The sequence below is a fragment of the Momordica charantia genome, assembly GCF_013281855.1.
Source record: "Momordica charantia cultivar OHB3-1 chromosome 9 unlocalized genomic scaffold, Mcharantia_2.0 BLBB01000009.1, whole genome shotgun sequence".
Classification (NCBI taxonomy): Eukaryota; Viridiplantae; Streptophyta; class Magnoliopsida; order Cucurbitales; family Cucurbitaceae; genus Momordica; species Momordica charantia.
This window is the reverse complement of record NW_028275167.1, coordinates 8621234-8645090: the sequence shown is the minus strand read 5'-3', so window position 1 is coordinate 8645090 and position 23857 is coordinate 8621234. Positions and strand designations below refer to the sequence as shown.

General features: G+C 34.8%; 1 protein-coding gene across 4 annotated transcripts; it reads right to left on the bottom strand.

Moving 5' to 3' along the window:
* Positions 1-261: 261 nt before the first annotated feature.
* Positions 262-23766, bottom strand: AUG3 (HAUS augmin-like complex subunit). Of its 4 annotated transcripts, none has more exons than XM_088117530.1 (19): positions 23419-23766; positions 23276-23312; positions 23085-23188; positions 21379-21574; positions 19911-19977; positions 19674-19745; positions 18320-18423; positions 17004-17088; positions 14387-14444; positions 11770-11901; positions 9408-9477; positions 8345-8402; positions 8180-8235; positions 7307-7459; positions 6864-6975; positions 4996-5137; positions 3255-3330; positions 2075-2170; positions 262-569 (listed from the first exon to the last, which is right to left on the bottom strand). In XM_088117530.1, exons 1-19 carry the CDS (start codon positions 23592-23594, stop codon positions 438-440), a joined length of 1926 nt encoding a protein of 641 aa, XP_087973656.1. In that variant the 5' UTR covers positions 23595-23766; the 3' UTR covers positions 262-437. The 4 variants fall into 4 exon arrangements, with proteins under 4 accessions (XP_087973656.1, XP_087973657.1, XP_022156083.1 ...); XM_088117531.1 differs by having other exon boundaries at positions 14387-14441; positions 23419-23764; XM_022300391.2 differs by lacking the exon at positions 19674-19745 and having other exon boundaries at positions 23419-23762.
* Positions 23767-23857: the final 91 nt, after the last annotated feature.

The following is a 23857-nucleotide window of genomic DNA, read 5'->3' as shown; positions in this document are numbered from 1 at the left end:
TTGAAGGCACAAGATCTTAGATAAGCATTGACACCAAAGACATTCTTTGATGTCAATTTTGGCTGTCAAAAAGTATTATTGGTTTTGTACTTGGTTTAATAGTTCAATTCAACATTCTCTGGCTTCATCTTCAAGCTCTTCTCAAGGACAAAAAAACCCTTCACCTTCAACACAAGCCACATAGCCTAATCAAGGGTATATATGTAATAATCCTTTAGTAACCTGTAACTGACTAATCAGTAATCTCAAGCACTCTAACAATTGTCAAAGTGGAACTATATCATTGAATCATTGTGGTCAACACTGCCAAATCAGATCATTGGTGTCATTAAAACTCAAACCTTTCTTTTGCAATTAAGCATCCTCAGATGATATATTGTAACAGATAAATACAATGATAAAGCAACAAGAAAAATTATATTTACAAACAAAGTCAACTACGAAGCTTGCATCGCTCTGACTCGAGCAGTCAACTCCCTAACTTGACTCCTCAAACGCTCAGGATTGCAAAAGAAATCGTAGAAAACGCGACGTTGTAGCCCAACCTCCTGAGAATGATGTTTTACAATCTGCATGCAACAGAAGATTTTAAATCAGACCATATGTTTCTGGTTTTTACACTGTTGTAAAGTATGATAAAAGACCAAGGTTTGGAATACTTAATTTACATCGTATGCTTATTCGTTACACTTTTCCCAAAAAGACGCACTAACAAAAATCCTTGTGGGACGATAATTTGAATCACAAGTGGATGCATAAAACTTTAGAAAGTTGAACTTATATTTGATAAGGATATTTATCGTATGCTATATGTTTGTTAATTTGAAGGACTACTTAAACTTAAGTTACATAAACTCTAGGGGGGATAATCAGTCGGTCGGGGTCGGTTTTTGGCCCAAACCGGCGCCGAACCGACCTTTTCGGTTTTCAAAAAAATGAAAACCGACTTTTTTTTTAAATACTCATTATGTCAACCGACTGGATGGTCGGTTCGGTCGGTCGATTTGTCGGTTTTAACTGATTTCTCTCTTTTTTATTTAATTGTGTTAATTCATTTTTTCTATAAGATGAATAAGAAACTCAGAAGAATTCGAAGAAAAAGGGGAATAGAGAGCGACGAAACAAACTCAAAATCAAAAAGGAAGAAGAATGATAATGCAGTGGGGGAGATACGACGCAAAAATTCCAAAGACAAATAACAAATCAACAAACCTTGAGGGAGATTTAGCGAGGGGGATTTGATGCACAAGCCACGAGCCAAACCACCGGCATGAACAAACGCCAGAGGAGGTGAGGGATTGAGATTTGAGGAGGGATTGATGCAAGAAGTCGTGAAGCCACAAAAGTTTGGGGATTGAGATTTGGGGGAGGATTTGAGAGTTTTTTCTTCATCTCTTCATTCTTGGGGTAGGATGCGGCGCAGAAAGCGATTTCTAGGGATGCGACGCAGAAAGAAAAGAAATTAAGGGGATGGAAGAATATGCCCTAGGCTGGTTATATACCAAATAAAAAAATATATATTTTAATATTAAAATCGGTCGGTCCGTCGGTTTTTACATGGTCCTTGTGAACCGACCGACCGATTAATCAGTTCTGAAAATTCAGAACCGACCACCGCCCGACCTCTTTTCGGTCGGTTTTTGTCGGTCGGCTCGGTTTTTCGGTTGTGTTTGCTCACCCCTAATAAACTCAATCTTTCAAACTCACTACTACTCAGGCTAGACACTAACTTTTAAAAATAATTATTTGAGAATATCATCACAAAGATGAGGTTTGGACCTACGATCTTTTTAGGAACAAAAACCTCTTCACTACTAAGTGACAACTTTTACGAATCACAAATTCACGTACCAAATACAGACTAGATAAACCAAAGCTTTTAAAATGTCTACAAGGGAAAAGGAAAGCATTTAATGACAAATAAATATTATACAATTATATAGCAAAGAAGCATATCTGATTGACATAATGAAACTTTTTGTAGACTTTGACCAAACAGCATGATTAAGTTTTCGGTAAACAAAACCCAGAATATGGAAAAAGATAAAATAAAATAGCTTTTACAAAGACCTACCTCATTCTTTTTACAGTGCTCCAAGGTAACCTCTTCAACTGCAGAAGATAGTTTGGCATTTATCTTTTCCATTTCATCCAGCTCTTTCATCAAGGCCTAAAAAACCATAAAATCTCCAGGAGTTAAGGATCATTATGCAAAAATAAAAACACACAGAATGGAAGGCAATTTCAACACAAAAGCTATATAACAAACTAGATGTACTAGTGAAGGCATAATTAGCTGCAATGTGGTAGGTTAGGTTAACTGAGAAGGCTGCTAAGACTTAATGCAAAGTATTGGGCATCTTGTTTAATGTTCTGAAAAAGGAAAAATATGTTATCTGGGTCTCTAATGATTCCGACAACTTTTCGTACAAGAATAACGAAAAAAGTCAGCTTCATACAAGATTAAAGGTTATTCGGCCCAATAATCAAATGCTACAAGATGGTTGCATGAGAAATTCAATGGAGGAAGAAGACAAGAAAAACATGAAGTAATTCAATGAAATAATTGAAGAGGTGGATTTAATAGAAATATCTCTTTTAAATGAGAAATTTACATGGTGTAATATGAGAGATCCTACACAATCACTTCTTGAAATATTTTTTGTTTGTGACCAACGAAGTGAAACATTCTTATTCTCCTTTTGAGAAATAAATCAAGGTGGTTGCACCATGTAAACTTCTTGAAAATTGCAATGAACAAAGCCATTTTTAAAAACAATTTGCAGAAAGCTTGCGGTAAGAATTAAAGAGTAAAGCAATATAATACAAACTCTAATCTTCAACTATAAAGAAATAAAAGGGATATCTTGGAACATAATTTTAGCCCCTCCCCCTATACACACATATATAGATAGATTATCAGATAGATAAGTCAGTGATTTGAGTAAAACCTTCAGATACCTACCTCTATATGTTAAACCACTTAATGATCAAACAGAAGCAGTGTCTTTCTACTTGTATTTATTTCTCTACAGAAAATCTGATTTGGAATAAGATAATAAAATTTCTTGCATGAAATGCCTGATCCTCTAGCCATGTTTTATCTTTTCTTTGATAAAATTTGATTCTGATTGAAGGAAATTGCTTGCTATAATTGTTGCATTGTCTAATAAAGAAATAGAAGGGAAATGACGACAAAAATAATATGCACAAGAGCAATTCCTGCAGGAAATTATTATGATGACAACTTGTACCCGCGGTGTTAGTATTGGTTGTGCAGTTGTCGAAGAGGCGAAAAGTAATTGCTGCAAACTTTGAATAAGAGAGCACCTACAATTAACGAAAGTAATAAATAAAAAGAGAGAACATTAACTGGACAGGAATGTAGCAGATGTAACAAAATAGCCATAATTTGAAGCAGACTGGTAGATCAAAACAAGCAGTTTTAAGGACAAGTCTTTCCTCTTTTTTTTTTTTTGTTATTTAAGGACAAGCCTTACAATGAAATATCGTCAACAGGTGATTCAGCGCGGTGGCCTTACCAACATCCAATTCACAAGGTTGTTCGAAATTGATTTTTGACCTTCTAAAGTTTTTTTTTTTTTCCTACTTTCTAATAAGAAATCAAGCTTTAGAAAAATTGAAAAAAAAAATACAAGGGGAATACAAAAAACCAACCCCCAAAACGGAGCCAAACTAAAACAAAAGTGGCCTCCAATCAAGCAAAATAAGGCCAAAAGAGTAATTACAGACCTGAAGGTTATTTTTCAATATTCTTTGGTAACATAATGTTAAGCACAGTAGAGATTAGAGGGCAATTCAAGGGTTGCTTACTCAAAACAGTTCTCCACTTGCTCATTATAAATTCTTCGTTATATATACTTGCATTGATTTAACAAAATCTTAACTAATTAGTTGAAACAGTTCGTAATAACATTGATGAACACTCATTGATTTATATCATAATTGATTTTTTTGGATTGAGATTTCAGCTGACATGTAATCTTTGAATACCTATACTTCAAGTAATCAACAAAACATACTCTTCCTCAAAAGTACGAGACATCTTGATATTAGTAACAACATATACGTGCCATATGAGATTCTCAATGATAGTCTTGATCTGAAAGGATCCTCAAAAACAGATTGGTGGTTAGTTGTAATGTGGCGAGGGCCCTCCTAAAAGATCTAATGGGAAGTAACGTACATCCAATATGAGGAGCTCTAACAGATTTATTAATTCTCGTGATCTCATAGATCCTTCCCTCCTTAATGCTTCCTTTACCTTGTCAAACTTAAGGGAGGCCTCCATCTCTTCTCTTTAGATAGGTTCTTATTCACAAAAGGAAGTTAACGAAATTTAAGGATCCAAGATCCGGCTGTTGATTGTAGTGTGGTTAAGAATTATTTCATATTTCATTTTGAGTTTGTTTGAGACTTGAGTTAGTTTTAGTTATTAATGGCTTTTAGTTTGTTTGTTAGCGATTGGTTAGTGGGCAAACATCCTCTGTAGATTACTCTAGGCCTTTAGAGTTTGGCTAATTGTTCTTGGAGATTACTATCACTATGGTCGAAAATTTTTTTAGCTCTTTTCTGGATAAGTTTAGATTCAACATAATAGAAGAATTTTGGTCAGACGCGTAAACCAGATTTTTTTAATGTTGATGACCGAAATCAAAATTCTTCTGTAATCACTCATGATCTACAATAATGACCTACCTCAACAAGTCTAGCACTCAGTAAATTTTATACAATTTAATAAAATAAATTGTAATAAATAAAATGTTGCTTATTTGAAAAATCAGCTAATAAAGACTAGCACCACACAATATCTTGACCTCAAAATTCAACACTAGTTTCTCCTATAGTTAAAGCCATGTACACTGGCTATTTCTTTGGTCTAGTCAATCATTAGACTTCCATTACTTCATTTGAATATTATTGAGTGCACAAAAAACTAAAGGTATAACAGATATAAAGAAATAAGATACTAACAGATCATTGATGCATCTATTTCTGTCGCCTGGGAGGGAGTTTTCAAGATCAGATTGTAGGGTTCTCAAGTCTGAATGAAGACTAGATATCTGTTGAATAATGCCGGGAGCAGACACATAAGTTGATACTCCAGCCTGGATATCTGTGTAAGCAACATATTAAGTCAATAAATTGTTCGTGCAAAGTAAACCGAATCTTCAGCGATTAAGCTACGATTAAGAGAGAGAATTTACAAAAAGGCAAAGTTTGTTCGAACTACAGAAGAGCAAGTTATTAGTTACAATGTCCAAGTAAATTTGACCTACAGAAGATAAAGGTTGTCAAAGTTTTATGAGATAAACAAGGTAGTACAAACATTCTAATTCCTACCATATGTCCTTGTCAGATGCTTACCAGTCTAATTAATTAATCCTCCAATATCAGAAATCATAATACCAGATTAGGGAGTCAAACTTCTATAATTGTATTTCATTTCAGATATGATGTCAACATGACTGAAAACTTATGAAAAATTGAAATATTGGACTTCTGATACAAGAATATACAAAAGCATAAGACTCCAAGTCCAAAACAATATATAAATTATAGAGCTAGCATGGCCAATATTGCAAATATGGGAAAAAGGGGGGGAAAAACTTCAAAACTCCCCAGTGGAAGAGACCCACAATAAGTTAGAAAGCCAGCCCTCTAACAAATGAAAGCCACATTTTTGCATTTTTTTTTTTTAAAATCTAGTCTTCCACTCCATGTGCATGAAATAATAGCCAAAAATGCATGATTGAAGATTGCTTTCTTTCTTTTATTCCCCTCCCCTAAGAACTCAAGTTCTAACGGAAAATGATTGGTACAATGCTGTGTAGCACAGCTTACCCCAGAAGTCCCTAGAAGCTCGTTCCATAAAAAGTTGGCAAAAGACAATAAGATTAAGATAATAATTATCAACAATTTCAAAAAAGACAGACAAAGAATCGTTCAAAAAATGTTTTTTGTTGTCCGAAGTCTCACTCATAAAGTTTTGTGATCCCTCTCGTCATGGTTTTGGCCTCTCTTGTTCTTATCTTGATTTTAGTGCTCCTTGTCGAGCCACTATTCTGCTTGTATTTTTCTCTCTTCTCACTTCTTCGGGAGTTCATATCTTTGAACTTTGTTCTCCTTTTCATATATCAATGGAAAGTTGTTTCTCATTCAAAACAAATAAATAAATAAGTTGTTTTCATTTAGAATTTCCCTCAAAAACTGTATACCACAAATTAATTTTTCAGTTTCCTAGTGTGTTGAGTTTTCAATGGTCAAGCATCAGTGTTAATTCTCGTTGGTGGTTCTGAAGATTGAGTTCTTTGTTCAAGCTTCAGGTCAAGACTTTATCTAAGAGGAATTCCATGATTGTAGCTTTGAAGATGCCTTTTCTGTTCGTTCTTGTTCCAGCTTCTAGTTTTTATACAAAATTTGGTTGGAGAGAAACCAAAGGATCTTCGAAGACAAAAAGAAAGATCGGCTAGCATGCTTTGAGCTAGCTAAGTTCAAGACTTCCTAATGGTGTTTGCTTTCTAATATTTTTTAGAATTATTCTAGTGTTATATGTTCTTCTTGGAAAATCTCTATTTCTCACTAGTGATTTTGTTTCTTTTTTGTTTCTTTAATATACATGTTGTTTTCTCTCCCTTGGAAGATTGTTTCCTCAAGCATTTGTATTCTTTTCATACGTCGTGAAAAGTTTGTTTCTTTTATTTAAAAAAAAAGGTAACAACATTTTTGTTTAAAAAAAAAGTAACAACATTTTCCAAGTCAAACAAAAAGATACAATTTTTTATGCTTGAGACTAGTATTGAATTAAAACCCCAGATATTGAAATGAAAGATTATCCTTACTTGAATGTATGCTTAATAGATCTCTGACGCCATGCAAAAAATTATCGCGATCATCAACTGCACCTTGTTCTTGTACATCAGAAGCAGCTTGAATCAGTGCCAGGCAACGACCCTATAATGACATAAAGTAATAAACCAGAATCAAGAATAATTCTAGAAAGGGAAAATACCAGCACGTGAGAAAATACTAGCACGTGTTTCAGAATAGAGCTTGGTTGATGGCCCTAAAAAAAGCAGACCGTTAAGTTCATTGATTAACTAGTAGTTGATATCAAGGAAAAACAAATTGTTAACCCAGATTTCAGATTTCTTCTCAAATATTTTATTTGCAACAAAAATGATGTAAAGAGTGATAAACTTTTAAATGCGTGATACAATTACAGCAAAAGAGATATTATTCAATTACTGCAAAAAAAAGCGTATCAAAAGATGAGCTCAGATACCACTCGTCCCTTGGTGGCTGACAAATACGCTTGAAGTTCTGACTCTATAACTTTAAGCAATGAATATGCTCCAAGCATGTTCTTCTTTTCCAGTTGACAAGCTATTTTCAGGAATTGATGCCTAGCAAGCTGATTGACCAGATGACTGATGAACTGCAAAATGAAATTGTATCGTCAATCCAGAAAAATTTGAAAGATATGCAAGGGATAGACATAATAAAGAGTTGGTATCTTATAAAATGTTAATATTAATCTTAGAATGAGAAGTTAAGAACTACAAATGAACAGACAAACACTAATTCGAGCAGCCAAAAGATGAGACAACCAAACCATAAAACAGATTCTACTCTGGTTCGGGAATAGTTACATCTCATAATTTAGTTTTATCACCACACAAGCATAATCTGGTCAAATATTCCAGACTTCATTTTATGACTTCGGTTTATCCATCCTTTTGGGAAAGACTTGTTGTACCAAAACATAGAGAAGTATCAATTTCTTCAACAAATTTCTCTAGAAATGTCCCAAGAATTTGACATCTCATTCAAAAACAATCACTGTAGGTACACTGTTCTAGTTATCTCTTTGAAGAAAATTTTTGCTATATTTATCGTGTCCGCTTTTTTCTACAAGGTATAAATTTGATGAAGGTTGAAATTACTAAGCTTTTTTTTTTCGAACAAAAAACAAACTTTTCATTGATTAATGAAAAGGAACAGAAAATTGTCCAAAGATGCAAACTCCCAAGTACACTAATAAGATTAAGAGTAAGCTTAGATTTCAACCACAATGAGTTGGCATAACAGTGATTAGGGCTAGTACAAAATGAGAGACTTAGAGGGAATGTTTGAAAACTCCAAGGTGGCCACTTACCACTTTCTGCCGATCAATATAGTATTCTTGACGCATGACCTTCAAATCATAGTCACCTAATTGATTTTAAAGTCAAGCTGCATTAGAATCATTGTTAAAAATAATAATAATAATAATAATAATAATCTAACAAAGTTGGACAAGAAAACCACTGTAATTTAGTACCTTGCAAAATGTACGTGTCTTGCAATTGAGCCAATTCCCAACACAGATCAGGAATAGTCTAAGGGATAATAGGAGTTAGATTAGAATTACACAATCCACATATATCATATGTTCTAACTTCTACCATAACTTTTTTGCAAATGATATTTACTACAGAAAGAACAGGAACATCCATTGACTGAATTCAAAAGTCAAGATATGAGACTCAGCCATTCAGTAAATCTAAATTGCTAAACAATTATAAGAGTTGTGTTGTAGTTCAGACATCAAGGAAGAAAATTGGGAGGAGTTCTGTAGCAGTTCTAACTTTTATGGTCAAATACTTGGGTAGGGTTATTCAGGTCGAACATAGATAAAGTTGCTTTTGCCAATATGGTTTAGGGAGTTAAATTTTGAATAAAATTACACAATCAATAAATAGTAAAAACCTATGTTCCTTAGTTAAAAAAACAAAAACACAAAACCTATGATCTTCATACCCAGCCCATTTTACTGATAGTGCATTGGTACATGAGAACTCATGAATGATATACCCTATTTATGAAAGAAAAAAAATCATGGTTTATCTAAAATAGTCTCAAATATTATCAGATTGAATGAATTTAAATTATTTCTCAAACTAAGCTGATTTAAGGTAACGCTTCATGAGGTAGACCCAAGAAACCCTTACGCAATCATCAATGAAAAAGATACCATCTAAATATAGATTAGAATACAACAGAAGGAATGGATTTGATCTAAACTGCAACTTGACATGAGATCAAGTCAATAAATAAGTAGAAAATTAGTCAGAGGAGGACAGCAACAGCAAATAGAACTTGAGGCAAATTTACATACAAACCTCAAGATAAGGAACACTCTCCTCACTACACTTTTGAATCAATAGTTCATATGATTATCTCTTGGTGTATATGTTCCCCTCTTTTTCATCATTATAGTTTCGCTACATTGCTATCCAATTAGAGAGCTTTTTTGTAATCCCCTCATGGGCTCCCCCTTTTGTATCTAATTTCATCTCATCAATTAAATTGTTTCTTTTCAAAGAAAAAAAGAACATACAAACCTCAGATAATAATTTCTCTTCTTTATCATAGAGATTGGAAAGTTCCCCTACCAGTTCAGAATGCTTTCTCCTGTGAAAATAAACATCAAGAAGCTAATCCAACAAATGTAGCTAACTTTCAATCTTCAAATTTAAATCTATATTATCTGTTCAAGGTGAATAAAATATTCGCATGGCTCTTTTTTTTTTTAACAAGATACAAACTTTGTTTTTTAACGAGATACGAACTTCTCATTGATTAAGGAAAAGGAACAAATTGTTCAAAACATACAAACTCCCAAAGGAAGCGAAGAAAACTAAAAGATAGAAAGACAAAAGCAAAAACCAAAACAATCTCCTAAACGGAGCAAAGAAAACTAGAAGATAAAAAAGACAAAAGCAAAAGGAAAAACAGTACATTCCAGCCTAAGCAACTATAACGGAAGGATACAAACTTTTTATTGATAGATGAAAGATACAAAAGGATACAAACTCCCAAAGGGAGTGAATAATAAGAAAGAAAGCAAAAACATGCCATGGAAAAGAGTTTAGCATTTTTATTACACTTGGTGATTTTAATATACATTATGATTAATATAGAAAAACGAAAATGAGATGCTACAGCATAAGCAAAAAAAAACTAACAAATTGGCAAAGGTGTAGAATATTTCCTGACAAATGAACAAATTAAAAGATATTTATAAAATATACTAGGGTGTAAGTATTTGAATCGAACCGACGAACCGAACCGATCCAAAAAATACAAATCTAGTCGGTTCGATTCGGTTCTACCAACCGACCTATATAAAATAAAGGTAACCTTCACATAACCCTAATTTCCTGAGTAGTTGCGCCGTTCTTCCCCCCCCCCCCCCCCTCCCTCTCCAAATGTGTCGGCAAGAACATCTCCCTCCCGCTCCAAATGTGTCGGCAAGAACATCTCCCTCCCTCTCCAAATGTGTCAGCAAGAAACATCCACTATGGTGGCATGAGAGAAGATCTCCGGCGGCAACAAAGGAGATGCGCGGCGACGATGGCGACGGCGAGCTAATAGATTAACGACGAAGCAGCGAGTAGCAAAGAGATGGTTCTGATTTCAAAGTGGGTTTTATGGAGGTCGGTTTTAATGAAGATCTGTAATGGGTTTTTGTGGGTTTCCATAGGAAAAAGATCTGAAGAAGAAGATCTAATTTTTTTTGGGTTTTCATGGAAAGAAAATCTAAAGAAGAGGAAGATTTGAAGTAGGTTTTTGTGGGTTTCCATAGAAAGAAGATCCAAAGATGAAGACCTAATTTTTTGGGTTTTCATGGAAAGAAAATTTGAAGAAGAGGAAGATTTGAAGTAGGTTTTCGTGGGTTTCCATAGAAAGAAGATCCAAAGATGAAGACCTAATTTTTTGGGTTTTCATGGAAAGAAAATTTGGAGAAGAGGAAGGTTTGAAGTAGGTTTTTGTGGGTTTCCATAGAAAGAAGATCCAACGAAGAAGATCTAATTTTTTTGGGTTTTCATGGAAATAAAATTTGAAGAAGAGAGATTTGAAGTAGGTTTTTGTGGGTTTGCATAGAAAGAAGATCTGAAGAAGAAGATCTAATTTTTTGGATTTTCTTTGTTTTCATAGATACAAGTGGGTTTCTAAATCAAAATCACAATCTATTTTTAACCAGTAATTTTGTGGGTTTCTTCAAATTTCACCGAACATTTTGATTTTGAAGAGAGATTTTAGGGATGGAAGAAAATCTTAAGAATTCATGCTCCATTAAAACAAAGAAGAATAAGGGGAAAAAAAACCGAATTCGACCCGACACGAACCGACAACAACCCAAGTTGAACCGACTTGAGTTTGGGTCTGTTCGGAAACCGACCCGAACCGAAATTATTACACCCCTAAAATATACAATCTTCTAACGAGTTTTTATACAACAAAAAGATAGATAAAATTTTCAAAAGTACCACCACAAGCTCTAAGCTTTAATTTCTGAAAACCCCAGGCCAAAGAAATTATTTTACGAAACTTCAACTTTTTTTTTTTTTGATAACTGAGAGTCGGAGCTTTGCACCCCTATACCCAGAGGCACCCACACCCGTCTTAAGGCCCAGACCTGGGAGACATCAAAGGTTTTTGGTATTAAGTTCACCAGAAGGTTCAAACCTGAGACCTCTAAGCCAATATAGAGATCCCAAGCCCTTGCCAACTGGGCTGCCGCGTGGGGCACGAAACTTCAACTTGAACTTTCCAAATAATGATATTATTTAAAATTGCTTCTGTAAAATATTTTGGCCTTTATTTTATGTTTACCTTCATCCTATCCATTTTTGGTACTAAAAAGTTAGAAACAAACCTAAATGATCTTAAAGCATAATTATATGCCCTTTGAAACTGTACCTGAGAGAATGAAGATCAAGATGAATATGGGCTTCATCTGACGTTACTTGCGACTTGAGAACCATTAGAATAGCTTGCTGCTTTGCGTTTTCAACTTGAGCTTCAACCCATTGTCTTTCACTTGTCCCAAAACTGAAAAGAAAAGACATATGTCCCAAATCATCATCAAAAGAGCACAAGTCAATAAAAGCTGAAAATCAAATCGATACATGAAGCACCAAAGAACTAAAGAGAAACCATATTTGAGAACCTTAAATTAGAAATGGATGAGTAGAAAAGGACCCTATGAAAGAGAAATCAGCACCCCCTCAGTCTGAATGGATATTATCTCAGATGCTTAACCATTTATCATATAAAGTACTGAAAGAGTAAGAACATGGTTGAGGGTATGGACGTGGAAACTGTGCCAACAGTACATATTACATAACATGCTTAGGCATTTGTGTATTATTATTTCTGAGGGAAGAGAATTATATGAATGAGGTTAGGCTGTGTTTTGTGCCCAAATCCTTATATGGATTGAAACAAAGTCCACAAGCATAGTCTGGAAAATTCAGTTAGGTGATTGAGAATTTTGGAATGAAGAAGAGTAAGTCAGATCATTCTGTTTTTTATAAATGATCTCAGTCTTGTATTATCTTACTAGTTGTATGTGTGGATGATATTGTGATTATTGGTAATAATACATCAGGCATCCTATCACTCATGTCTTTTCTTCATAGTCAATTTCATACTAAAGATTTGGGAATGTTGAAATACTTCTTAGGAATTGAGGTAATAAGGAGCAAGAAGGGGATCCTGTCACAAAGAAAGTATGTACTCGACTTGTTAACTGAAACAAGAAAATTAGCTGCTAAGCCACGTAGTACTCCAATGATGCCTAATTTACAACTTACAAAGGAAGGAGAGTTGTTGAAAGATCCTGAGAAGTATAGGAGGTTAGTAGGGAAGCTGAATTACCTTACAGTTACTAGGCCTGACATAGCTTATCCAGTCAGTATTATGAGCCAGTTTATGAGTTCTCCTGCGACTGACCATTAGGCCGCAATGGAACATATTATATGTTATTTGAAATGTGCTCCTGGAGATGGTTTGTTATATAAAGATCATGGTCATCTTAATATTGAATGTTTTTCGGATGCTTATTGGACAGGTTCTAAGGAAGATAGGAGATCAACTTCAGGATATTGTGTATTTGTCGAAGGTAATTTAGTTTCTTGGAAAAGTAAGAAACAAAATGTGGTGTCACGTTCAAGTACAGAATCAGAATATCGAGCCATTGCATAGTCGGTGTGTGAATTAGTATGGATATATCATAGAATTGGGATTTGGCGTCACCATTCCAATGAAACTTTGGTGTGATAATCAAGCAGCTCTCCATATTGCATCTAATCCAGTATTTCATGAACAAACCAAACACATTGAAGTTGATTGTCATTATGTACGTGAGAAAATACAGCAAGTATTGGTGGCTACAGGACATGTGAAGACTGGAGAGCAGTTAAGAGATATCTTCACTAAAGCATTGACTGGAGCACGGATAGATTATCTCTCTAGCAAGCTGGGCATGATTTTTTTTTTTTTTTTGATAAGAAACAAAATATGTGTATTCAAAACAAGAAGGCCCCTAAAGGGGATACAAACAAAAGGCGGAGGGTAGAGCTAACCCTCCCCAAAGCTCTATACAATCACCGCTTTCCAATCTTGTGTAAGCAAAAGAAGATTGTAGTTACAAAAAACTTTCTTGTGTAGTATAGCCCACCAAGAAGCTAAATGTTTAATATTCACACAAAAGGAATCGAACAAAATCAACGTATCTTCAAAAAGCCGACAATTCCGTTCCTTTAATATTCACACAAGTTGGGCATGATTAACATATATGCACCAACTTGAGGAGGAGTGTTAGAGTGTATATATTAGTATATTTTACATTCTTGTAAATAATATGTATTAATTTGTCCTTTACCTTCCTCTTCTAGGATTAGGTCAACCTTATATATTGGTCTATATATATATATATATATATAGACTTCAGTAATGAGAATAATCTTTATCTGGTTCTCTCAAACCTTAGTTGCTACATAAGAAAAGCAAAGCTCAGTTGAAGTTTTTCGGGCCAAATTTTTTCAGGAATTCAAAGCTTAGTTTCCATAAGCTAAAGATGTCTTTGCCGAAGATTTTGATGATCAAAATTCTTGAAGCTTTTGTTTTTTGTTCTTTGCAATTAGGAGGCTCTTTTTTAACGTAGTTTTTTTTTTATCTTTATGTCATTTTTTTGCTCTTTTGGGTTTTATTCCGCTTGATTAATTCCTGATTTCCCTTTTCTTTTTTGTTCTTTTTCGCTCCTGTTGGGGTTTTTCTTCTTTGAAGATTTTTGTTCCTTTTCATTAATCTTGTTAAAAAAAAATCCTTTTACGAAAGCATACTAAGATCATGTTAAAGCACATACGCTTGTGAAGTGACCATGTTTAGAACTGTTGGACCATGCTTAAAATTTCTCTACATTTTTTAGATTAATGCCCCAATAACTTTTCAACCCCAAGTAATCGCTAAGGAATAAAGCGTCAATTCAAGTAAGCAAGCAATGCACTTGGCTATAAGGATACGTAATACATACATTGAGCGTAGCCTTTGCAATTCAGATACACGTTGATGATGGGATGTCTCTAGATCTGCTTGAAAAAATAAAAATAAAAATAAAAAGGACCAAGCTTTTTCAGAAATCAATAAAATCAATCACAAGTGCATAGCAAGTCAGAGGAATCAAATCGCTCACCTTCCCCTCAATACTAGATCCTTGGCCAATAAAAACACAAATTTAATTAATTGATTTAAATTTATGAAAGCTCATCAGAAAAGAAACCTGATGTATGAGGGAAATATCAATATGAATGAGAAAGGGAAAGGGATGATATAAGAATACAAATTACAGCGATGTTCTCCCTTTCAAGAGTTTTTCTTTCCTTTTTCTCTTCTTTTTGGGTAAGAAACTGCAAGACTTTTCATTAAAGAACTGAATGATTGGCTTGCCGTTGGGTGGAAATCCGAGGTCTTCTTCCTTTTGGAGCCCAGTTATGGAGAAAATAGAGAAGAAGCTTGATCAACGGAGGTGTACAATCTATCTAGAGGTGGCCGGTTGACTCTATGTAAGTCGGTCTTATCTAGCATCCCCTCTATTACCTTTCTTTGTTTCAAATTCCTTCTGGGATTTGTACACAAATTGAGAGAAAAATGAAAGGCTTCCTATGGAATAGCGGCTCGAATGGGGCTTTAAATCATTTGGTAAATTGGAAAACAGCATCTAAAATCATGGAAGATGGTGGATTGGGGGTTGGGGGCCTCTCAAAGATGAACAGTACATTATTAGCCAAGTGGGGTTGGCATTTCGGTTGCGAAAGTAATGCCCTTTGGCGTCAGGTTGTGGCAAGTGTATATGGGGAAATGATTTCGGATGGTCCACAGGCGAAAGATCTAATGGTTGTCTTAGGTGCCCATGGATCAATATATCTCAGCCATTGGAAGACTTACTGTCAGTTTGTAGTTTTCAAATTGGGCATAGGTTCTCGGATTCATTTATGGAATCATATTTGGGTAGAAGACCGGCCTTTAATGGTCAGATACCCGAAAATCTTTCGCCTTTCTGTGCTTCCTTTAGGGTCTGTTGCGGATTTTTGGGACACAGTCACTATCTTGGAGAATTATTTCTCGCAGGGCCCTAAAAGACGACAAGATCGAGGAATATGTTTCACTTCTGTCACTCCTTAATTTTTATTCTCCTATTATTGGACCAGACAACAGAAGTTGGACCTTGGAGCCTTCAGGTTGTTTTACTATGTCTTCTATCCGCAAGCCTCCTTCAGACATTTCAATGCCACCAGATTTATTTAAAGCTATTTGGAAGTCTAAGAGTCCAAAGAAGGTCAGTTTCTTCACTTGGATCCTTTTAAATGGGAAGGTAAATACAGCTGATGTACTCCAAAGGAAGCTGCCCGGATTTTATCTTGTGCCTTCCTTCTGCCCTCTATGTCAATCTAATGGGGAAAGTTTGTCACATATGTTTTTCCTTTGTCCTTTTGCACGGCATTGCTGGGATTCAATTTTGGAGGAATTCGATCTACCTTGGGTTTTTGGCAACAAAACAGCAGACAACGTTCTTCGGCTTCTCCTTGGGCCATCTTTGAATTCCAAAGCCAACCTCCTTTGGCTCAATGCCATTAAGGCAATGCTTTATGAGATTTGGTTTGAAAGAAACCTAAGGGTTTGTGAAGGAAAGAGGCAGTCTACGACAGTGCGCTTCAATATAGCTAAATTCAAGGCTTCTCATTCGTGCTCTTTATCGAAATTATTTAGAAATTATTCCCCTAGTTTGATTTGTTCTAATTGGAAAGCTTTTATTATATTTCTTTAAGTTTATGTTTTCTTTTCTTATTCTTTTTCACTCTTTCAAGAGTGTGTACCTTTGAACATTATTGTTCCTTTTCATTATTTCAATGAGAAGTTCGTATCTTGTTAAAAAAAACAAAAACAAAGGAATTCATACAAAGACCATGCAAATTATGAAAGTGAATTCAAGCTGATCAACAGCATAGAAAGAGGATTCTTATTACTTCATAAGAATAACTAGAACTTCAATTCTAAGGGTTCTCTGCAAGTGGAGTGGTATTGTGATTCACCACATCTTGAGTTTGATGACAAGTTCAATCTAAGAGGAAGGGAATTTGAAGAAATGAAATAGAGGACTAAACATACATTAGCCTAAAATAGCTGCAATATTAGTTTACAGTTTGGTAATAAATTTGAGTGGTGTATTAGTTTATCAGTGACTTAGAGTTAGTTGACACCCCAAATATAAGGTGCTTCCACAACCTTTTTTTAATGAATAGAGATTTCTAGAAACAAATCCTCTAGATATTCCTCCCAAAAACAAAGCCAAAGTACCCCCAGGCTTGAACCACCTGGCCTAGACAAACATTTCTAATTGAAAAATGTTTAATTCAGGCATGTATAATTTTTTAAAAGAAATTGCTGTTACCGGCTTTGATTAGCAAAATTGTAACACAAATTTAAAAGAGGACAAAAAGGCCACTTAAGACGAGGATTGTATGGAGTCCCACTTAATTAAGAGAAAAGGAAAACGATGTAAAACTGTCACGATCTTCAACAAATTCATATCTACATTAACTAAAGAAAAGTTAATACAATTAGAGGTAAAATAGAGCACACAAGAAAGATACCTCTTACTAGGATATTTGACATGTCATCAAGACTCACCCATGAACATTTAGACTTCCCCTCCTCAGCAACTAGTCGATAAAGCCCCTAACCATTATTGCATGACAAAAACAATGAAAATAAATTATAAGATTGAAGTTTGATAACACAAAAATAAAAAATTTCAAGCATATTATTTTGTAATTCCATCATATGAATGAAATTAAATATTTCTCATCAGATGATAATATTGAAGTACAAAAAGAAGAAAACAAAAGGAGGCTTTTGTCCAGTGAGGCCTTTAGATGGAGATAAAGAATAGAGTTTCAAAGATTTTAAGGATCGTGGGAAGAGGTTTCAACTCTTTCAAGATTTATGCTTCTATTTGTAATTATCCCCTAGGCCTTATCATCTTGAATTAGAACTCCTTTTTCTATTTCTATAGTTGGTTGTTTGTCTCCTTTCGTTGTGCTGCTTTGTATGCCCTTTTGTATTCTTTCATTTTTCTCAATGGAAACCTAATTTTCCATTTATATAAAGAAAAAATATTACAAATAGAATCATTCTTCAATTTTTGTCCTTGATAATTTTTTCAGCCTTCACGCAAAAAGTAGTAGTATAGAAATTTGATATTACTATTCTAGTCATTTCACAATGCATAAAGGCTACAAGCTTCCGTGCGCTCTCATGAAGGCATAAGACTCTCGTGATTCAAAGAAGCCAAAAGATTCAAGGCTAAAAATTTTGGTCTTGCTTGAAGTGAGGTCAATCCATTGGCCTCTAAAGCAGCTATTCTATATGAGCATAGGTTTGAACGAAATCTTAGGATTTTTTAGAGCAAAGGCTTTCAGCATCCGAACGTTTCAGTATTGCGAAATTTCAAGCTTCTCACTGGTGTTCTCTTTCAGATCTATTTGGAAACTAATAACTACTCTCCCCCTCTCATCAACGCCAACTGGGGAACTTTCATTTTCCCCTCTTAATTGTTATTTTCTATGGCTTTTGCTTTGTTTTTGTTTTACTTTGTTTCGTTTCTTTGTTTTCTTCACTCTTTCGAGAGTTTGTATCTTCAAACAATTTTTGTTCCTTTTCATTCATCAATGAAAAGTTCACTTCTTGCTCAAAAAAAAGAAAAAAAAAACATTGATAACTAATACTCTACATTAAAATTAGTAGGAAAGCATTTCTATAATTACTCGGCTTGGACTCAAGGATATCTTGTCTCCCTTCCAATCAAAAAACAGTATCGTCACATTTTGTCATAAGTGAAATATTGATAGCCAAAAGATCCCATTATTACACAATTTCATAGTACATATTTAAAATCAAAACTGCATACCGTGTCTAGTTGTTTAGCAAACCACTGATTCAGCTCCTTTATGCAAGATGAATCCCCAACTAGGTATGGATGGAAGTCGGAGTAAGCCAAATAGATGCCATCCTCTGCACAATCAACCATATACATAACTTGCACAAGTAGGAATCAAACAGAAAAAAGAGAAGGAAGAGAATCTGTTTAAAAGTGAATTAAACTTAGATTATTATACAAGGGAATGGAAGTGAATGTTAAACAAAGCAAATGAAAAAGGCATGCATGATGCTCAAGCTTAGGAGGAAAAGAATTCAGAATTTCTGAAAGGACCTAAGGGTAAAATTGAGAATTTTAAATGATTAAGGACCACATTGAGAATTAGCTAAAAAATTAAGGACCGTAGAGACTAAGGTTGGAGAGAATCCAATGTGGTTTATTCTCATTATTAAAGTCTATATATATAGACAAATATACAAGGTTGACCTAATCCTATAAGGAGAAGGTAAAGGACAAATTAATATTAATACAAGAATATAAAATATACTAATTAATATATATACTCTAACACCGATCTTTAAAAATCCATGCTTCACCTTACAATACAACAAATGACTCAACCATGTAAGTTATATTCTACCTTCTCAAAGATCAAGGTTTCAATTAGTCAAAGTTTTTACTTAGTCCTTATTTTATAGAAAGATTGACAACCTTGATAACTGTGGATTTTCCTGTCTCCCATTAGTGAATCTTATGCTGTAGTGTTTAAGTGACTAAAGGCCATCTGTCCTCAATTGTGTTTCTAAAGAAGATTAGGCAGCTTCTCTAATTTTTTTCAGAAACACGCTTACAACAAAATCAAGGACATACGAAAAAAATGGATGATAAAACATCCTAACCAAACCTACTGAGATAGAGAAATCCCTCTTATTAACCAGAAAAGAAGAGAACAATAACAGTAATTAGACAAAGCACTCCAAGAGGAGACTCTAAAAGACATCAGATCCTATAACTCCTATAAACTCCTCTCCTCTAAAACTTCTTTTTCTCTCTCCAACGACTCTACAAAATTGACAAAATAGCAATGATCCTTCTCACGTTAGCTTCTTCCTTGAACCAATGACCACCAACATCTACAGGTTAAAATCTTATATAGTGGAGGAAAACCAACTGCAGACTAAAACTGGACGGCAATCTATTCCAAAACCCTTGAGAAAAGGACACCAAGTGCCAAACATTTTTAACACAGTTCTACATAGATCGTATCTAGCTACAAGTAAACATGACAAAGGCTTCATCAAACTTTATCTGGGACATGAACCCCTTTCAAAACCAACAACCATATTAACACTTTTCAAGCATTTAAATTTCCAAAACAACTAACCAAGATTGGAGGAGATGTTCTCCTCAGTGACGGTGAGGCTATAGAGAGGGAACTTGGTAATTGCAATAGTATCTGTCTTATCACACACACAGAGTGACATATTTTAAATAGAAGAATCAAAAGAATCAAAATACAAGCCTGAAATTAATTTAAAATAACTAGGCTATCAAGTATATTTTAAAGTGGTAGATAAAACTCATCACTAAAAGTTTTACAAGAACAAATTAAAAATAATACCATCGCCTGAATGATAATGAGCCAACTCTTGGGCTGTGGATGCAATCCTTCCTAGAACTGCATTCATCTAAATTACCAAAAAAGAAAAACAAACAAAAAGAAAACATTTTTAGATGACATGTCTCTGAACAAAATAATTCACCACACACAAATATGACATGGTACAGACACAGCAAACACACAATTATCTAAATAATTGGGCACAAGCATGACAAGGACCCATTAAATAAAATATATTTTTTTCAAAAATTATTGTTATACACTATTACAACTCAAAGTAGCTTGCTCCTTTGGCCCTTTTGGTCTTCCATATTAGCCATCATTTTAAGAGCACTTTCATTAAGGCAAATGAAATACCTACACTAAATAGTCATACAAAAGACCAAGGTCCCACTAAGCATAAAAATTTACATTTATTCAAGATTTCAACTTCAAGAAAGAGGGCGATAACAAGATGAGGATGAAATCATGCAAGAAGGAAAAGAAACACTAACAAGAGAAGTCAAATTTTAACATTTATTCAACATAAAGAGGACCTTATGCAACCATAAAATTTTCATAATAAATATATGTAGCTTCCATTTCTTCTAATTTAATATTTAGTGTTCTTGTAATTCAGTGGTTTCAATATTTACTGAATCTATGCACTTAAATTTTCAAAACTTTGAACCCACCCTTTTCAAAGTTAAATACTAATTTCATTTTAATAGTATTTTATGTTGTTTTTCAATTTGGCTCAATATAAGTTTTAGTTCCTAATGTTTGAGAGTTTTTTCAATTTAGTCTCTATTGTTTAAAAAGTTCAATTTAGTCCTTCAGTTTTACACTTTTCAATATAATCCTTTATTGATTTTTTTTTCTTTTTTAAAAACTGGGAGTCGGAGCTTTGCTCTCCTGTACCCAAGAGCACTCCCCAAGGCCCGGACCCGAGAGACAGCAAGGGTTTTTGGTATTAAACTCACCAGAATGTTAGAACTTGAAACCTCTAAGTCAATATAACCAAAAGACCCCAAGCCCTTGTCAACTGGACTGCCCTTTGGGGCAATATAGTCCTTTATTAATAAATGTTAAAATTTGTTGATGACAAACTTACGCAGCATAATACTTTGTGAATTGACAAAAATTGAAGAACAATATCATCTAAGAGAGGAAAGTTTCTAATTTCTCCTCAAAACTTTAACTTTCAAAAGCATTTATCCGTAAGACTATGATGAAGACAAAACTTGGATAAACACAGCAAAAGAAAGAGCAAACCATCAATCTCTTTTATCATTCAAGAGTCAAGACTCTTCTAAATAAAATTGAAAGAAAGTCCCCATGAGCAAGGAAATAAGAAGCAATAGGGGCATTTCCGGCCTCAATTGCTTCTCCTCCCCGACCTAGATACTCATGTAACTAGACAAAAAAGCCCATTTCAGAAATACCTAAAAAATCCCTTACTAAAATGTTCACCCCATTATTTATATACCTCAAGATTCCTAGCGGAGATGCTATCATCTATGCTTGTTAGTTGCCCATTGACACTAGAAGTTGCAGCAACTCGTGCCCGCCTCCCCTGGGTCAAAGTAGAAGCTTGGCTTGTAAGCATATCATATTGAGACTGGAGATGTCTTAGTTGTCTTTGCAACTCTAGTGCTTCGGATTTATATGCGAGAGTTGCTTCTCTAGCAATATTTGGAAACAAGTTTGTAAAATGTATAAGAGTTAGCAATAAAAATCAAACATAACGGCCAATATTAATAATGTACACAATATGAACTCTACAAGAATAATTGTACAAAACCATGGCAAAGACCACCACATATATGATTTTTTTATTTTTAATAAAAAAACAAACTTTTCATTGATAAATTGAAAAGTCACCTGAAGTTCCAAAGGTAGGCACCAGGGATACAAAAGTACAAATTGCTCTCTTGATACAAATCACAGTTCACACAACCATTCCAGACCAAAACCTGAATCCTCGCAAACCTCCAAAAACAACCACACACTCCCAATTTAGCCCAATTTAATCCTTACAGAGAATTTTCCCACCTAGACAAAATTTTAATGGAAGGGATGGCCATGAACATCTTTATCTAACAAGACCCATCCTGAACAATTTATTGTTGGAACTTCTAAAACATCCTCCCAACTCTTTGTAGCATCATTAGTCATTGAATAGCTTATTATTTATTTCCAACAAAATATTCTACAGTGCTGATTTTACCACATTCATCCACAATTATTTAGCTCTTCCTTTGCAAAATAATCTTCCTATTTGCTCCACGTTCCCCGTCACCAAACCAAAAAACCCAAGACAAGCTTAAGATATGTAATATCGCATTCCAAATCATTCTGCTGAAAGGGCAAGAAGCGAGCAGCTGAATCCATATCTTTGGTTCCCAAATGACACAACACAAACACTGCAACAGGCTAACCATCCCAAATGATCATCTAAGCTGATTTTTTTTTTTTTTGCCATATTTATACTTCCCATACTAGCTGGACATAAAAAAAAAATTATTAAAAAATGCTACTTTGGACGGCCTCATTTCCATATTGTGGAACAAAAATCTTGGTTCAAAACCCAATTATAATCAATAAAACTAATGTAAAGAAATTTAACAGAAAATCTTCCATCCGGCTCCAAAAACCAAACTCTCTTATCATTCCTGATCATTAATACCTATTTTTCAGCAAGTCTAAAATCAGTAGCAACTGACTTTCCTCTTCATCCAACAAACTTCTTGTTGTAATAATATTCCAGTCATTTGTTCTTGAGTCCCAAACATCACTTACTAGCCTGAATTTTAGTTCCACCACCCTACAAAATCTTTGAAACTTGACCACCAACGGTAAATCATCCACCTAATTATCTTCCTAAAATTTAACTATCCACCGTCTTACTTAACTAAACCAATTACTTAAAAGGGAAAAGAGGACATAGAGGTTAAACAGTAAAACCCTCCGAATCTTTATTTTATGTGACTTCCTTAAACTAACATGAAGCTTGGACCAAGTATGCAGAAAATATGAGTCAAAGAAAATGCCCCACGGTCGGAATATTAAATCTAAATGAAGTGAAATGCACACGAAAATAGTGAATGCATACTTCAATCTTTCAAGAACTGAAATCTCGAATAAAAGGTCAATGGAAGCAACACTTAGAGAGTTAATTAATCAGAATGGTACCGTATATCCCTCAGTCCTTCTTCGCCTCCGAAAAGAGCGTCCTGGTTGTCCCGCCTAGACGAAAAGGCCGAAATGCTATCATAAGCAGAATCCAAATCCTCTCCCTGCTCAACACAAACCAACACTTAAAACCGCACAAGTTCCCTCTCTATGGAAAACGATACCATACTGAAAATTTCCAGAGAATTCACCTCCAAAAGCTTCCCCTCTTCCAGGAATTGCCCGTACCTGGGTACCACGAGAACAAAATGACATCCACCGATGAGCAAAATTCAAGCCCATCCCATAAAAACATTCACAAATTAATAGAAACACACAGAGAGAGAGAAGTAACTGGGAAAGCTCGGAAGGGGAGAGGACATTGGAGGGGCGAAGGCTGGAGCAGATCCAATCGAGAATGGAGCGAGCTTCGTCGTACTGAAATGGCCATTCGAAACTGTCTGGATCCAATGCGTGAGCACCCTCATACCCCAAATCGGCGAGCAAAGAGCAGAGCCTCGGCCCACTCATCTGGCTGCTGGATTGGATCCTGCAATTCTTCGCCTCGATCGATTTAGCAGTGAAATTTGAAGTCTGCCGCCCTTTTTCTCCGATTTCGATTTAAATGTCTTTTGAAGAAATGTGAGATTTTCTTCAAAAACATTACTATTTACCGTTCGTTCGTTACATACAGGGTGGGGATCCTTCTCAGAAGATTCCAATTTACTTCGCTCTAGAGTTTGAAAAAAATGGGTTGTAAAATATAATTTCATCTTTGGTTGACTTCAGCCACA

Bases quoted from the DNA above. Each gene is read 5' to 3' on its own strand.
- AUG3 (XM_088117530.1), bottom strand. From the start codon at position 23,594: ATGAGTGGGCCGAGGCTCTGCTCTTTGCTCGCCGATTTGGGGTATGAG. The intron at 23,189-23,275 runs GTGAATTCTCTG...TGTGTTGAGCAG, and splicing joins AAGAGGGGAAGCTTTTGGAG to GGAGAGGATTTGGATTCTGC. The intron at 17,089-18,319 runs GTATGCAGTTTT...AATAATGGTTAG, and splicing joins TTGCTAAACAACTAGACACG to GGGCTTTATCGACTAGTTGC.